General features: G+C 32.2%; 1 protein-coding gene across 1 annotated transcript in view; it reads right to left on the minus strand.

Annotated features, from left to right (window-relative positions):
• Positions 1-1,188, minus strand: part of LOC134727951 (uncharacterized) — a 36,600-nt gene extending 35,412 nt beyond the window's left edge. The window contains exon 1 of the mRNA XM_063592350.1: positions 1,122-1,188. Within this exon, the coding sequence (XP_063448420.1) occupies positions 1,122-1,188 (67 nt within the window). The remainder of the gene's footprint in view (positions 1-1,121) is intronic.
• Between the last annotated feature and the right edge of the window lie 18,214 nt (positions 1,189-19,402).

Here is a 19,402-nt window from a genome sequence, read left to right on the forward strand (position 1 = left end):
ATTGTATGTCAGTAATGACAGTATATCGGAAGTATCTCTCTAAGCAAGTAAAAAAGTTCAGCGACAATTAAGAGGCCCCTCATGGGGGGGGGGGGGGGGTCCTAGTAATCACATAATCACCATTTTTTTGCCAATATAATCACATAATCATTAAATATTTGCTTATCTTTAGTAATCAAATAATCATAAACTAAAAATACAGTCCTAGGTAATCAAATAATCATGAAATATTTGGCTTAATAATAAAATAATCATTAAAAAAACGGCCAAGTAATCACATAATCAAAAACCCTCACTATTTCAAGGTATAAGAGGAATGAGCTTGCAAGATAATCTCAAAACAGACAGACCAACATGTATCATGATTCCTATGTTATTCTAGTTTGTTGTGGTAATAGTTCACAGTAGATCTTGATACTGTACTGAGAAGTGTAACAAACAAGATTTGATTTGATATACTGTAAGCATACTTTCATTCTGGGTAACTGTTGAATATTGAATGTAAAAAGTGTGAAAGCGTCGATTTTAATATTGTTGTTAAGTTTATATTAAACCGATTTATTGTTTACATAAATTAATAGACAACTTTCGAGTTTGATGCATTTCCGTCAAAAACTCTTGACACAAGTTATGTTCTTCTCATATATTTTATGATGGTACCATACTAAACCCCTAGTGGGAGGGATTGTTCCTGATATTCATATGATGAAGACAATCTTTCAATCAGTTTAATTGAGGTCTGGAGCTGGCATGCCTGTAACTGCTAGTAGTCCGTTGTTATTTTCTTTTGTTACATCTTTTGACATTGGATTCAGACTTCTCTTCAACTGAATTTTACTGTGCCTATTGTTATGCGTTTACTTTTCTACATTGGCTAGAGGTATAGGGGAGGGTTAAGATATAAAAAAAACATGTTTTACACTGCCACATTTTTGCGCCTGTCCCAAGTCAGGAGCCTCTGGCCTTTGTTAGTCTTGTATGCTTTTTAATTTTAGTTTCTTGTGTATAATTTAGAGTTAAGTATGCCGTCCATTATCACATAACTAGTATATATATTTGTTTAGGGGCCAGCTGAAGGACGCTTCTGTGAGCAGCAGTTTCTCGCTGCATTGAAGACCTACCTATTGGTGATCTTCTGTTGTTGTCTGTTCTATGGTCAAATTGTTGTCTCTTCGGCACATTCCCCATTTCCATTATCAATTATATTGTTCTTACAGAAAGTTTCAATTACAGGAGCATCCATAACTAGAGCAATCATTCCAGTATAAAATCACTAGTGTAATCATTCCTGGTTCCAAAGCACTAGTGTGAACATTCCTTGGATTGGATGAAAACATAGTTGTTTACATCAATCAACAATGCAGGTTTCAAATACACCAAAAAATATCAAGCCCCATTTTATATATATATTTCCCTTTAAAAAAGAACACATTTTAGAACCTTATAATGTCAATGACCCTGGTGGATGTTTTTCACTGGAGTCAGGACCTGGATAAAAAAAAACTAGTGAATGTTTGTTGGTGGATAAAAATCACTAGGAAATTTCTTCCTCCGGATAAAGTACAAACCACTATTATATAACCATTACCTTGCATTATAGGACTAGTCGCATGGTGTACAGTTAGGGATTCAACCTAGTCCAAATAATTATAACGTTTGGCAAGGCTATTTTTATTTTTTTTTCTGGGACGCCTTCCTACAACCGTCCCAGAAAAAAATTAAAATAGCCTTGCCAAACGTCATAATTATTTGGACTAGGATTCAACCCAGATGAACACTAATTATATAAAATTAAGTTTTAATGGCAACTACTCATGCAACATAATTCTGCAAGTGTTGATGCAACAAAATCTATATTAACAACATTTCCGTATGTGATAAACCTCATGAGAGCAGGGTCTGTCTGAGTCTCCTGTTATGAATTGTGCCACTTGCTAGGCCAGAATCAATTTACGAGTCAAAGGGAAAGTGAAAGTGAAAGTGACTAAACGGTAAATAAATTTCACAACTTCCGGTCCAAACGTATGAAACAATTCCGGACTGTACTACTGTACATTTTGCTATCGGCTGACCGAGAGGTTGCGCGTTTTGGGTGGCGCTTTGCAGTTGAAAACTACTTCTTTAATCAATATAAACGTTATAAAATGTGTTATATGTCTCAACAAGGGACGTGGCGAGGGATGGGAATTATTGGGGAAAAAATCGTAGCCGGTAATTTCAAGAAATGTATAATTCAGTGTTTACAAGTATCGGCTTTAATTCTCAACTTACTTGAATCTTTATTTTACACGATGCAGCATGATTAGTCATATCATGACAAAATATAATAGTTTGGTCAATAAATATATATAACAATTACCTCTAGGCTCTCTGTGTACATGTGGCTTTTAAACGTTTTGGGTAATGATCGGTAATGAGTTTTTTTTTTTATATAAATGATTATACAAGAAAGACAATGATTGGCCAATAGTCAGCCTCTGTGTCATGCCAAAATATCTGTGTAATTTACTTGAATAAGATAACCCCATACTATATCCTATATGCTAACATTGTATAATTTCTGTGTTACCCTAATTGAATAGTATAACTCCATATTATATGCTTAATTTGTATCATTGCTGTGATATTTTACTTGAATAAGATAACCTCATACCATATACTACCATAGTTATAACACTATGTTACTCTACTTCAATAGAATAACCCCATAACATGTGTTAACATGGTATACCATACCCTCTATTGAACAACGTAACCCCACTAACATAAGATCTATTTAATAGGATGACATGGGTTGCATCGGGTGAACAGAATGTAGAAACACTTTTCAAGTGACGCTAGCGCTAAATACCAACGCTGCGTTTCTGAAAAAAATTAATTTGAAAATACAACTACTCCTGCCGTCAACTCCGATAACCATACGTCTTCAAAAAAGGAGATGGAAGTTCCTGTTATTTCAAAGTTGAGAACAATTATGATATCACAGATCAAAATACAACAAATTATCCAGTTTGCAGGGATGCGAAGTTTTTCATTCTTCATAATTACATATATTATACGAGTGTTGAAGAAAACAGTATTATACAACAAAACGAACAAAAATAGGAAATATTGTGCAAATTCGTACTGTAGGGTGTTTATCCATTTAAGCTACCGGAAAATATCCTGTTCGGTTCATCGGAATACTTGATGCCATAGTTGTTCAGTTTTTTAAACTTCAGAATCGTCACTTTCTTACTAATCTGTAAAACATGGACAGAAAGGTATAACATTACAATGTATTTTGTAAAGTAAACCTATTATTTTGCAGTTTCCAAACAGTCCTGGTGCCATCTTTAAAGACCCCAATAACGAACCGAGAGCACAAGTCAATGCCCGATAAAAATCGAAGGATGGCAAGGGTCAGTAGCTGAATTGAATTATGTCGGTTTATGATTTATCAAGGTAGATGGGGTGACTAAATTAAAATCAGTAAAAAAAAATAAAAAAAAATAAACAATATGGCCAAATGAATTTTATATCATGTTTTTTTCTCTCTCGAATAAAATCATATACTACGTAGCTTGAACCACAAACAAAATGTATTCAGTATTTGGGTGAAACAGTCGTATCAAAAGACAAAACACACATTTCCCTCATAAAAGTCTTAGATAGGAATTGTATTTCTTGTCTTAAATGGTTATATTCTATTTAAGATCTAGACAGATTGTTTTACTTTCTGCTATTTAAAAATTCAAGATGGTAAAAGACACTCTATCTTACTACATGTACCTTAACCATTTAAGAGACGACATCAAAAGTTCAATGTAGGATAAAAAAAAACTTAATTCATATATATATTTTTTCACTTACCCCATACCCCGCCCTTTCCTTAACTCAATTGATGAAAAATTGATTGACCAATAAGGATATATTCTAAATTAATGTCAATTAAAAAATTACAGCAATTTTGAGCCCCCCCCCCCCCCCCCCCCCACACTCCCTCTCCAAACTATTTGAATTAAGTTTTTTATTCATCATTGATTTTTTATGTCGTCCCTTAGTTATGTGTATATTGAACCAATGCAGTACGATTCGGTTAATAAATACCTCAACAACTCGTGTATCCATGTTTGGTAGTACTACACTCGGACCAAAGATGCACTGTTCCTTACCTCAACATCAAAGAAAAAGATTGAGCAACAAAATCCAAGAGAAAAACCCACAAAGCTTTGAGGCGATGGTTTACAAATTAGTCTCTAACAGTTTTTTAGGTCAGTTATTTGGATCACACATCATCGTCTATGTGTTAATACAGATGTATACTGTAAGAATCTCCGAATTACTTTTTCTATGACCATCATATTTAATAAACAAACAATATTGACTGATCTTGTTTTTCACTACAAAATAACTGTTCATTAATGCAGAGTATTTCTATATTATAATTATTTTATCCTGCAACAAGACATCTGTATTACCTAAATTTCAAGTACAAATAAAGTACTGAAAATACAGTTACCTAAATATTACAATAATTTTAGAGTAACAAAACAGTAAATACTGAATATTAAAAGTAGATTTCCAGTACTACAATTTTTTAGTACAGACATATTACCTATGCAAAAGTAGCTGTGTATACTTGTACTAATAAAGAATCATGTTAACCCCTTTCCATGTTGAGCAAGCGGTAATATAAAAATTTCTGTTTCCAAACCAGTTTATTTTTGGATCCTCTTCTCAGTCTGCAGTTCAACGATGTCGATTTCTTTGAGAAATTATCGATTTTGATTTTAATAACTAAAGTTTCAAGTGCACTCACACCACATCTTCCTATATCTATTTGGAGTAATTTCATGATAAAAACAATACAAATATGTAAATTTTCGGAAAATATAAAATTCATTTGTACTCGCTACGAAGCAGGAGAAAATCTCGGTAGAGCCTCGCTTTTCGTCCTGTTTCAAAAGCTTATACAAATAAATTTTATACTTTCCGACAACATACATATCAGCTGATACATATATTGTGTATGTATAAGAAAAATAATGTAATTCGATATCAATGTATTGTGTTGATGTATTAGCTATATAACAGTGTTTAAGTCTCCGTCTAAAATAAAGAGGGTAGTAATAACTAATTCTTCACAAAATTTTGGTACAGCGGACGGGGATAGACCTACCTGTAATTATTGCTAATTTGTTGTCTTGAAGATGCATGAACTATTTGCCACTGGACGATAAGAAATCAATCAATCAATCGAAAGAATGAGGATACACTGCATTGCATTTACGCAGGTCAATTTTGTTGGTTGTCAGTTTACGGTTCATTACCTACAACTATTTTTGAAAGGAATTTCTTGAAATTATCTTGTATAAGCGCTAAATTGAAATAGAAATGAGAGCGTTTGATACATATTTTTTAGCTGTGTTATCTTATTATAAACTTTTTGTAATTTAAAAATGTTATGGAAGAGAGAAAATAAATGAAATAAATCGCGCTTTTAATGCGATAGACGTTTTCGAAAACTATACATGATGCTAGCGTCTGTTAACTTATTTATTAAGAAATGTAGCGCTATTGAAAACATTGCATATCGCGTGGTTTTTTTTCTCATAAATATACACAAACAAATGTACCATACTGCCATTGAATAAACTATCCAAAATAGATTCCAATTTCATTAGCTAGCTATTTTTCATTTCTAAAACAATTGTTAAATTAACATATTCCTACTTACATGACTAGAATTTTGTTTGTTGAGATACCATTACTCTAATTGCACAAACATATACTTTTCCATATCTACGATTAATGGCAAATGTATATTAATTTCTCATGTAATATTTACCTGAACAGCCAAAGAAACCAATCACAAATATTACCTTTCATATTCTGATTTTCTTTTTTTCTACAAAGTTATTGATTCATTATTATTTTTTACTAATTAGGATTTATTCATATCGCCATGGTCATTTTTGGTTTTGAGAGATTCTTAATATATTTAAATATTGAGTATTTTAGTATCCATGCTAAGAGACCATTTTTTTCTACGCAAGAACACATTATTAGTTTCTCAAACCATATGACGCACACGAATATACGGGACCGAATCTCATCCTACACAAAATAGGGATCTCTCAACTCCTTTCTCAATAATCCTTTGTGACAAAATATAGAAATATTAAGATGTGATAAGATAGCCAATTAGACAATTTTCCACTGGAGACCAATTGACGTAGTAACTATAGGTCATCGTACGGCCCTCTGCATATTAGCAAAACCATAACGCATTCCGAACTTACAATGGGCTTAGGATAGACAAATGAATAATCTGTATTTCAAAAGGATAATCCCATTAGTTATAACTAAACTTGTTGAGAGTCCTCGACATTATTATAACATATAAAGGTATATACTATTAGAGTGATATATATATATGTTCCAGCCCATATGAGTATTTGGACCTTACGCGTACGGTCTGGACCGTATGCGTATACTCGTACGGTCCGACCATACGCGTACGGTATAGAACGAGCTGGACCATACATGCATTTGGACCATATGGGTGTATTTTAGAGAATCATTCATCAAAAACTTTTATTTAGTATTACAAATTCATATTATTACAATTTGATGAATAAAGTGAATATTAAGTAAACATTGAATAAATTGAAATTAAATAATTATGTGATTAATTGTCTATCTAAATTCTAGTTTGATACTTTCGTTTTGCCGGTAACACTTGCTGCCACAAGAAACCTAAGACTTCTTACATTTACATGTTTTATTCATGCATGCTACTGTGAATTTGCATCTTTAATATTGAACGCCAACACTGTCTTGTTATGACCATTTTCATTATATGATGTGCATTTACCTTCATATGATGTGCATTTACCTTTATATGCTGTGCTTTTACCTTTATATGATATGCACTTGTCATTATATGATGTGCAAACACCTTTATATAATGTGCAAATATCCTTATATATATGATGTGCACATATCCTTATATGATGTGCAAACATCATTATATTATGTGCAAACATCATTATGTTATGTGCAAACATACTTATATGATGTGCATATATACTTATATGATGTGCAAATATACTTATATGATGTGCAATGGTACTTATATTATGTTGAAATATTCTTATATGATGTTCACATATACTTATATGCTGTGCACATATACTTATATGCTGTGCAAATATACATATATGCTGTGCAAATATACCTATATGGTGTGTACATGTCCTTATAAGTTATATGATGTGCGGTTTGCCTTATATTACGTGCAAACATGATGTGGTTATGTCATTATATTATGTGCTTGTTATCTTATATTATGTGGTTAGGTTTACTTCGTTATATGATGTCGAAACGTCATTACATTATGTGCTTTCATCGTCGTTATGGTCAATGAACATGATTACGATTAGAATGATTACTGTCTACGTCATAACTGATTCCGATATGTTTCTGTAAACTATTAACCCGGCTTAAATATGTGTCTATCGCTAGCGAAAGTGCAATTTATAGGGAAAATGAGACAAAGCAATTTAACAAAATCAACGTTTCAAAAATGTCGGTTGAAGATTAAGATCAGTTAATTTGTTGTAGGAGCTAATTGAAGAAATCCCCGGCTGTGGAGAAAATTATAACAAATTTAAGAGCCTTTTATAGCTTGCTATTCGGTTTAAGCATAGGCTCCGTGTTGAAGGACGTACAATGACCTATAATTGTTTCCTCTTACAAATTATGACTTGGATGGAGAGTTGTCTCAGTGGCTGTCATACCACATCTACTTATTTCTATTCATTGCAAAAGACACCATTGAAATCACAGTCTGTTTTAAAAACATTTCATAACAATAGCTATAAAAATAATCTACTGATGCATAATATGGCGAGATGATTACTATACTATATATAAAAATATTAATTTTCGCGAACCATTTAGGTCACGGAAATTCCAAAATATGGCATCAGTTTATATAAAGGAGAGTTGTACAAATAATGTGAATACACAGAACCCCCATCCAAATCATCTTTAGCTAAAAGTATTCATCTTCTTTTATTTTATATGTACTAACAATATTCCGTTTTTCTATAATTTCGATTAAAATGTGCCCAAATCTAGGTTAAAATAGGTCGAATTCCCCAAATAAACATTCCCTGATTGGTTGAAGTACTGTGGCGTCGATGTAAAGCATAACACGCCTCGATGTAAAGCACACGCTTCGCAGGAATAAGGAGAGTTTTACAAATAATGTGTGTACATAGACCCTCAATCCAATGTATGTATTGCCGAAAATAATCAATTGTTCACATTATTTTCTGTTTTGATTCTGATATCATTCTAGGGGTATGCCCTTTTACAAATGGAAAATTGAACAATTTTTTAGTTTCTGATCTCTTAACTTAAGTTTGTCTCCACAAAATTTAATGAAATGTGTAAATATATAAAAAATGCTTATTACCTCAAAACTCAGTAAAAGTTCAATTTTTGGCAGGTTTACTTTTATAGTTCTTGATTTATGTCTCTTTATAAGTTAAATACTAGCGGGGCATCATCTTTATCCCTTTGGACAAATTCCCCATTTATTTTTTTAGAAGTAATTGATATTAATTTTAACCAAGACTGCGTCAACGACTTCTGAGATACAAGGGATTGATTCCTGATGAAGGGTTTTAGATTTGATATTTCGTCCTATTAGATCGGATTTTCCCTTTGTGTTCTTATTCTGATCCTTTTCGGTAATGGCAACGGAATTTACGTAGACGATACAGTTATTCAGTTTAAAGGGGGGAAAAGAACCACTGAAAATCACACTTTGCCACACTTTTTTTCCAATTACGGGTATTTAATATTTTTATTTTCCAACCGAGATGAATGGGGTGACGCCCGTCTTTTGCATTTTGTTTCTCTTTTTCGTCTCTTTAAAAAAATAAAATAAAAAGCATTGACTTTGTCATTACTGTGTCGTCACTTTTTGTTTCGACTCTTGCCCATTCGCTGGCATCTCCGTGTATCATCGGTATAGCGGATATAGGTACTAACCAAGGGGTCGTGGTCGATCTTTCTTCTGACACGGTACGAACATCTTTGTTTTGTTTACATTATATCAATGTGTACTTCAATATAAACATATTTGTTGTTTTAAGAAATCATTTGGGCGTGGGTTGGTGATTAGGCAGCAACCATTTGATTTTCTTGGGAGGGGGGGGGGGGGCTATGGTTTTTATTTCTGTGCAAACTTTTTTGTTCGCCTTCGGCCAAGAACCATCTTTTTTTTTAGCGACAAACCTAAAACAATGTCTTTCTTTCAATTTTAGCATTACATATAGTGGCAGCTATGGGTGACCCCCCCCCCCAGAAAATCAAATGGTTGCTGCCTTAGAGAAGTCTCAATATTTGCCCAAAACAAGAAGTCTTACTAAAAACATGTGCAAATACTTGTCAAAGAAGTTGGCGTTTGTCTCATCCGATATGATTCTATATTAATTGCAACTCTTTTTCTGATAGAAGGCCACTGTTTGTGCGTAATAAGTATAGCTGTTTCAATAAAAGGCATTGACATATTTTGTACATATGTCATTTTTCGATATTTTATTCCGACAATAAGGGTTGTGTATAGCTGACCACATGAATCCTTTTGTACGGTACATAGGTAAATGAATGTACAGTATATAGTTTTTTACGCTTCGAAGTACCTATAAAGCTATATCCGCTGTACCGATGATACACGGTTGTAATTATAATTCGGAATACTTTGCTTGTTTGTGACAATGGTGTTCGACAAGGAGAAAACTTATCATCTTTCCTATTTTATTTACTTTTGATTGAATTAAATAATTTCTTTTTGACTAAAAATATTACAGGACTTAACAGAACTATACCAGAAGATCTTGAAAGAGAATTAGAAATATATCTTAAGTGTTTTTTTATATTGTTTGCAGATGACACGGTGTTTTTGGCCGAAACAGCACAGGACCTGCAGACTCAACTCAATGCTTTCCATGATTGATGTAAGGCTTGGACCTTGAAAGGAAAGTTGACAAATATAAAGTCTTAGTGGTTTTTTTTCTGGACGGAAGCCAAAAAATCTCCAATTTTCTTACAATGATACCAACATTGAGATGATAAAACAATATAACTATTTGGAAATTGTTGTTACTAAAACGGGAAATTTTAATATGACAAAAAACATTTATCCGATAAGGCTTTAAGCCATATACGAAAACTTGAAAACAGGAAGAATGTTTTTTCTGTTTAATCCTAAAAATGTTTAATCCCAAATTTAATCCAAAAGACTTCTGTAAAATGTTAACTTCAGCTTGTTCGTTTATAAAAAAAAAATATAGTCACGTGCGTATGTCCTCCAGCCGGCTAGTAATTTTGAAACATCTCTCTCATGTTTCGTATATACTGTAAATAGTAATCATTTTTATCTCTGTATACTGATGTCATATATTGACTTTGTGAGACTAAATATATAGATTTAGAGGCCATAAGTATACCGATATGGATGATTTATTGACTGTTATTTAGCGCCACTTTCAACACGTTACTGCTATTTCGTGGCGGTGAGTTTATATTAGTGGAGAAAGCAGAAGTGCCCGATAAGACCATCTGACCTTCTTTTGGAAAACAGACAATTCTGGTCAATTAAGATTGGAATCGAGCTTACCTGCCACGTTCGTGATTTGAAATCGCACACCTAAGCGTTGACATGCTAGTGATACAGCAGTTCGACTACTTATAATTGCGCGAAGAAGTGGTAAATTGATAAAGAGACAACTCTCCACAAGAGGTCAAAATGACACAGAAATTGACAATTATAGGTCACCGTACGGCCTTCAACAATGATCAAAGCCCATACCTAATATTAAGCTATAAAAGGCCCCGAAATGACAATGTAACCACTCGATCACCTAGCGCCCATCACTTTCACCCGAATTGGATTAAAGGAGATATGGAATGAACCTGAACTCGGTGCATTATATTTACGTGCAGCTTTTTATCATGGTTTTGTGCATATATTTCACAGTTTCAACTATAGATGATTATGGGTGGATTCTTGACATCCAGCGGCAAACTGATATATGCATATTCGTACAAGAACATGTTAATGTGATATGAATATTAACCCTGTTTTGTACTAGACCGACACCATGAGCCGGATTTTTTAACATGCTAGTTCAAAAGGTCGCATTCCGAAGGAAGACATTTATATAACCTTACCCAGACACATTTTTCTGATTCCGAGCCGACCAGCTTTTGCTCTTAATCTTTAATCCCGCGTGCTTATATAATTAGCTGGGAAGCAGCATGTAAATATGAATTTTAAAGTCTTTGGTTTTGACCCGGCCGGGGTTCGAACCCACGACCTCCCTTACTCAAGGCAAACATGCTACGACGAAAGTTCCACCACTAGACATGCAGTAACCCGCAATATAAAAGGTTTCGTTTTTTGAAATAAAATATGTTTAGACTCAATTAAACAGGGCTACGTACCGACCACTGATATTTTTATGTGAGTGGGGGGTGGGGGCAAGTTGGTTTGTAAATGTTTTTTTTCTAAATTTCTTGAAAGATATTTTATCTATTTCAGAAGGGAAGCGGAATAGTTTGATTCCATTTAAAATGAGGAAAAAATAAAACAATGATGAAATTAAAAAAAAAAAAATGTTTTTTTTTTTATTTTTTATTTCGAACAAGTGCTCCTTCCCTCAAACTAGAGTCGGTGTCTAACACATTTATTTATTATTCTAATATGACGTCCTTATTACGCTTTGATAACAAAGCCGTGTTCTAATGAGCACAAAAAATATGTTTGACACATGCGCACGGACTTACTGTTTATATTAACGTTGTTTCCATCGTTATCCTTTTAAATATTAACATTTAAGGTAGCACAATACAAAGATTTTTTTTACTTCCAATCACTAACCTTTGAAATGCTGTAACGTTCTTACGAATGCATCGAAAATAATAAAAGAGGTATATATAGATAGATAAAAGATCAATCTTTTAAATGAATGCGATATTTTTATTATGCAATCATTATGTAATTAATTATTATGTAATTAGTGGCAACATCTGGGTAAGTTCATTTGAATGAATTTAGCTCTGTCATCTCTTTAACTATACAGAAAATTTTAACGAAATCTTAATCAACACATCATGGGCTTCAAAAGGGTGTCTCAGATTGTCTCTATGGTATTCCATTCTCTCATAAATTTCAAATTAGTGTAAACATCCTAACCACATAAAAAAGATAATGTTTAATTAGGTGTAAAATGTGTTCTATACATTCTATCTGAAATCTGAGACACCCTATTGAAGATAATGGCCATAGGAACAACATATAATAAAATCAACCCTCTAGGGATACCTATTCAGAAGCTAATTTCATTTGAAAATGGAAATTTGGTGAAAAATATAATTGGTTACATAATTGTTGCATAATACTAACATTGCATTAATTTGAAAGAGTTTTCTGTAAGCTATCCAAAACTACCACTTTTATAAATTTTCAAGCATTATTACGAAAGTTACAGCATTTTAAAACTTGGGAGTTAGAGTTATAAAATCTTTGTATTGTGTTACGTTAAGCAGCTAACATAAACTTTTATTATATATTTTTATCAAACAACATACATTTGCCCTGCTCGTAGTTTTTAAACTTATCAAATATTAAATGTAATATACAGACTCCTCGGGAGGACACGATAACAGCCAAACATTCTTACGGTATTTTCGTACGCTTCGATCTATAAATAGATTGTATTTGTCATATATTAGAATCGAAATAATTCCTTCATGTCATGCTCTATGCTCATTTTAACATGGGTAGGCATTATATTTGACCACATTTTACACCTCGCTAACGCTCAGTGTAAAATATCGACAAATATAATGCCTACCCATGTTAAAATGAGCATAGACCGTGACATGAAGGAATTATTTCTTAAATATATAATGAACTGTAACAGATCATCTGTTTAAGTTTTGGATACAAGGATCTGACAACACGTCATTTTATTTTCCTTCCTTGTGTATATTACATCAGCCAATGAAATTACAGCCTTCAAATGTTTGAAGGTGTGTATCAATCCAACAAAAACAGAGAATTGAGCGTTTTTAATCTGGTGTCTAAATGAACTTATTATACACTGCATTTATTTATTTTTTACTGAGACCTGTTGTTCTCTTACAGATAGAGAGTGGTGTTTTGAATTTTTCAAAGTGAACATTTACGGCAGCGGCTTTTAATATTTTGCGTTTATCCTGGAAACATAATAGATTTTAAAAAAAAATAGTGCAATGTGTCTGAATTAATATACTCTATAGTAAAGGTTCTTTTTGGGAAATTATGGCTTTTCGGAGTTGTGTTGTTTTATTGGCTATTATCTTGATAACTAATAATAGAGAAACCTTTTCTTGCAAGGTATAGACAAGAACATTTATAATCAAAATACTGAAGTATGAAAGTTGTTTGCGACTTTAGGTCACCGTACGGCCTTCAACAATGAGCAAAGCCCATACCGCATATAGTCAGCTATAAAAGGCCCCGATAAGACAATGTTAAACAATTCAAGCGAGAAAACTAACGGCCTTATTTATGTAAGAAAAACAGTTTGGATTTGCCGTTTGTGGTTTCATTAATAATTACCACACCTTCATTCAATAATAGCATCAGATGAAAAATTCTCTGCTAGAAGAAATTGTTGAAACTAATTTTTCAGGTTATAACAATTGAGATGAGCAAAACAAGTCCTCCGGTTGACGAAAAATTCGCCATAACATTATACCTAGGGCACTAAGATCAGAGGGCAGCCTTAGACTCGAACTGCCACATGTCCGAAAAATAACGTACGGTGAAAGACAATTTAATCGTGCTGCCGCTACCCTATGGAACAATCTACCTGTACAAATTCGTCACTCTAAATCTGTTCAGTGTTTTAAAAAACAATTGAAGACACATTTTTACAGACTTGCGTTTAATAAGCTGTTATCTTAATTCTTATTCTTTTTATTTGAAAATGTGCTGTGATTTTTAATTTTTGTTTTCTTCGTACAATTTTTATTCTAGCAAAAGTTTTCATGACCATTTCAATTATTTATTATAATCTTTCTGCTAAATTTTTAATATATTTTCGCTTTCTATGTTTTTTTTTTTTTTTTTTTTTTGTACTTATTATTGATTTTAATTCTATTATTTTTCTATCAATATAATTATTTATGTTCATATATCTTTCATATATACGTTTTTAGTTCTTTTAAACATAACATTTTTTATTCCATTTTGTTTTGTGGTTAACTTATTATATTTTTATCATGTATATATATATGTAAAGCGCCTTAGAGTGATGTTATTGTTATATAGGGCGCTATAGAAATTTTTACTATTATTATTATTATACCGCGGCAAATTTATAACTATATAAAATTGAATGCCACTTTTCTATTCCAAAAATGTTAAAATGAAAGGCCCCCTTTATTTCTTCCTACCCCCTTTTTTTTCCGTTACAAATGACCGGTTCTATATATGAGCCATTACTCTATCAGAGTCAGATTTTTTCCCAATTGTTTGTGTCTATCTTGAGAATGTATAAAGAGAAACTCAGAAAGGCAATGTTTACATAAATGACAATACTAAACTTCGTGTATTATCTTCTTATAGAAAAATGCTAACGTCAGGTATACCGAAATTGACAAATATAATGCCTTCCCTCGTTAAAACGATCATAGAGCATGACATGAAAATATTACTAGTATTTATTAAATTTAATGACGTTAACCGTATTGTAGACTTCTTATGTTTATTATTAAAGACCCGACGATTTAAACAAAACTTTGCAATTCATATATATTTTTTTTACAATTTTCCAACAATATCAGTTGTAATTTTTTGCATCTTCAAACGAGGTACTAACATGCCAAGGTTTATCTCAAGTCTCAACCATTTTCCAAACGGTAGCTACAGTAGACAGTAATCATTCTAATCGTAATCATGTTCATTGACCATAACGACGATGAAAGCACATACTATAACGACGTTTCGACAGCATATAATGAAGTAAATAAAACCACATAATATAAGATTACAAGCACATAATATTATGACACAAACACATCATATAAAGATGTTTGCACATAATATAAGGGAAACTGCACACCATATAATGATATGTACACATCATATAAGTATATTTGCACAGCATATAAGTATATTTTCACAGCATATAAGTATTTTTGCACATCATATAAGGATCTTTCAACATAATATAAGTATATTTTCACATCATATAAGAATGTTTTCACATCATTTAAGAACATTTGCACATCATATAAATATATTTGCACATCATATAAGTATGTTTGCACATCATATAATGATGTTTGTACATCATATGATGATGTTTGCAATCATATAATGATGTTTGCACATCATATAATGATGTTTGCACATCATATAATGATGTTTGCACATCATATAATGATGATTGTACATTATATGATGATGTTTGCAATCATATAATGATGTTTGCACATCATATAAGGATATCTGCACATCATATAAAGGTATTTGCACATCATATGATGACAAGTGCACATCATATAAAAGTAAATGCACATCAAATAAAGGTAACTGCACAACATATAATGAAAAATGGGCATAATAAGACAGTTTTGGCGTTCCATGCATCTTTAGCTTGCAAGAGACAAGCTTGCTTCTTTTGAGGTCGCATGCAATGAAATTCCATCTGTTTTCCAATGTGCAGTTTCAATTGTGTGTGTCAAAATGTCTATCTGTAAAATAATAAGAGTGCAATACACCAAATTTATATGATATATAGTTTGTTCAAGGTCTCATTCTTACTAATAATATCATCAATACTACATCCCCGATACTTTTCTCACAGTAACACAGCTACATTTTCTTCAATCTTTGCATTATTTTTCGGCAATTTTTTATTATATTTCTCATTGTATTTTGAACAGATTGTTTTTATAAGTTATCTCCAGTGTCTTCCGTATTCTGTTATTATATATAGGAGATACATTTTTAAGTAGTTAAATCATTAAGTTTTTATTACAATTACGATTGAACTTTTTATATTAATTCGAGATTTCAGTTACGTTGATCTGTAATCTACATAGTTTACGATTTACACCACTGGGTCGATGCCACTGCTGGTGGACGTTTCGTCCCCGAGGGTATCACCAGCCCAGTAGTCAGCACTTCGGTGTTGACATGAATATCAATTATATGGTCATATTATAAATTTTCTGTTTATAAAACTTTGAATTTTTCGAAAAACTAAGGATTTTCTTACCCCAGGAGTAGATTACCTTAGCCGTATTTGGCAAAACTTTTTTGGAATTTTGGGTTCTCAGTGCTCTTCAACTTTGTATTTGTTTGGCTTTTTAACTATTTTGATCTGAGCGTCACTGATGAGTCTTATGTAGACGAAACGCGCGTCTGGCGTATAAAATTATAATCCTGGTACTTTTGATAACTATTTACGTATCTAATAAACTTGACCAACTTTTTATAATCTGTTAGACCGTACGCGTACAGTCTGATCGTATGGGTATTTTGGAAGTATAAAACGTAATTTTAATCCAAACACATTACCGTGCGTAACGTCATTCATATGGTCTACAACATATGCAATTTTACTAAGATGTTTAAATGAAAAAAGTATATTAAAATTTGCACAATTTTTGAAAAATCTGTAAAATTTTGTTTTAAAAGACAAGTATATATATAACTCATCTTTATTTCGTTTGTTAATCTATTACATATTATGAGCACCAGAGAACAGAAATGTTTTCTTTTAACAAATTTGTTTGACTTTAGATGATGTAATGATAGATTTTTAATCAGCTAAACGGAAATTAAAATTTTTTGCAAATGTAAAACAATTCAACCGACGATTTATGCACAAAATCATGATTTGGAACAGACTCTTGCCCGGATGTTGTTTTGGCTAAAACAGCGTTCTGTGTTACATCTCATATAACCAATAGCACTTCACGATATTTGATAAAAAAAAACAGACCATCAAATACCGCACATAAATGACATTCTTCTTTTTAATTCCAGTTTTCTCAACAGATTCAAAGAATAATTAGCTTGATAAGGTTGATATACATATTTGCTGATATACATTATAGCCTTCAAGATGCTGAAGCATGTCAAGACTCAAGAATCCCCTAAGGGCAGTATAACTAGTCTGATATTTGCATCAAATTAATACGATATATGACGTTATTGTGACAACAAATCAACGACATATCAAAAGTCAATTACTTATAATCGATATATAACCTTAAATTTCATAATTTATATCGAAACAACTTACGAAAACAAAAATGACAGACCAAACCAACAACAACAACTAACTCAACAACATGCGACTAAATCGGGACATGCATAAAAAGATTAATGTTACGGGGTTTAACATATTTATTAGCACTCAACCCAACATGGGACTAATATGTAAACTTGATTAAGTTTTTACCCATAAAATATTTTTCGGTGCGAATATTTTTGTCGTTCAATTCAATTATCAAACGCCTTACATTTTAGATATAGGAAGATGTGGTATGCTGGCCAATTTTGCATACTTTTGCTCATTTTGTGTATGATGCGTGTACATATAGTTAACATATTGCTTATAGTTTCTCAGAAACAGACTTAACCAAGAAAACTAAATATTGACTAATGAACCAAATGAGGTCAGGGTCAGATAAACCACGCCAGGTAGACATGTACAGCTTACAATTTTTCCATATAACAAATAAACTTGACCTTGTGTTTATAGTTTAAGTAAAAAGACCAAAACACAAAATCTCAACACTAAGCAATGAACCGTGAAAATGAGGTCAAGATCAAATAAAACCTACAAGACTGATCATTTTAAAATATTTCCATACACCAAACTAAAGTATATATATATATATATAGACTTAATGCATATATTATTACTTAAAACATAACTTTGACTACTGAACCATCAAAATAAGTCAAGGTCAGACGGCACCTGGCAGCTAGACATGTACACCTAACAGTATTTCACACACCAAAGATAGAATACCTGTTGCTTACAGTAAAGGAAAAACAGATCAAAACACAAAAAGTTAATCATAAACCATGAAAATGAGATCAAACTCAGATGACACCTGCCAGTTGGACATGTTTCCTTACAGTCCTACCTCACACCGAATATACTAGACATATTGCTTATAGTATCTGAGATATGGACTTGAACACCAAAACTTAACCTTGTTCACTGATCCATACAATGAGGTCGAGGTCAAATGAAAACTATATGGTGGGCATAAGGACCTTGCAAGGAACGCACATAACAAATATAGTTATCCTATTACTTAGAAAGAATTTAACATTACAAAAATCTTATTCAAATTTTTTTTTCAAGCAGTCACTAAACCATACAAATGAGGTCAAGGACATTTGACATGTGACTGATGGAAACTTCGTAACATGAGGCATCCATATACAAAGTATGTAGCATCCAGGTTTTCCGCCTTTTAAAATATAAAGCTTTTAAGAAGTTAGCTAACGCTGCTGCCACAGTAGCCGGATCATTATCCCTATGTCGAGCTTTCTGCGACAAACCCTATTTTTAAGTGTTCAAAACGGTGTGATATTTGTTCGGTTGTATGAATGAATTCACGTGGTACATGATACGGTGTCGCAAATGGACATGCACACGCGACGCTGATGTACTGATAACTTACGTAACTGCCTACTATAATCATGATAATATGTTCGAATATCAAGTCCTGTCATTAGTCTGAACAACTAAAAATGTATTAGGCAACAAGATCCATGGACAAAAATATACAAATTGCAGATAATATGAAATTTCAGCAGAAACACGAATCTGGACACAATTTAATAGTATTCACATATAAATGAGATATAAAATGCAGCAAGTATTTAATGATTAACTTCACTTAATACAATGGTTATAATATCATGAAATAAAATAAAAAAATGTTTCATTCATTAGGAGACAAGTTCAATAGAAAAAATAGTATTACAATGTATCAATAGTAAAACGTGCAAAGTCAATAAACTATGGATCAAAATCAAAATTACGTCATTGCCTACTATAATATGTTCGAATATGAAGTTCTGTCAATAATCTGAACAAATAAAAATGTATAAGGCAACAAGATCCAGGGACAAAAATATACAAATTGCAGACAATATGAGCTTTCAACAGAAACACGAATCTGGACACAATTTTATAATATTTCAAAAATAAATGAGATATACAATGCATCAAGTATTTACTGATTAACTTCACATAATACAATGGTTATAATATCATGAAATAAACTAAAAAAATGTTTCATTCATTAGTAGACA

Source organism: Mytilus trossulus, chromosome 8 (assembly GCF_036588685.1).
Source record: "Mytilus trossulus isolate FHL-02 chromosome 8, PNRI_Mtr1.1.1.hap1, whole genome shotgun sequence".
Lineage (NCBI taxonomy): Eukaryota > Metazoa > Mollusca > Bivalvia > Mytilida > Mytilidae > Mytilus > Mytilus trossulus.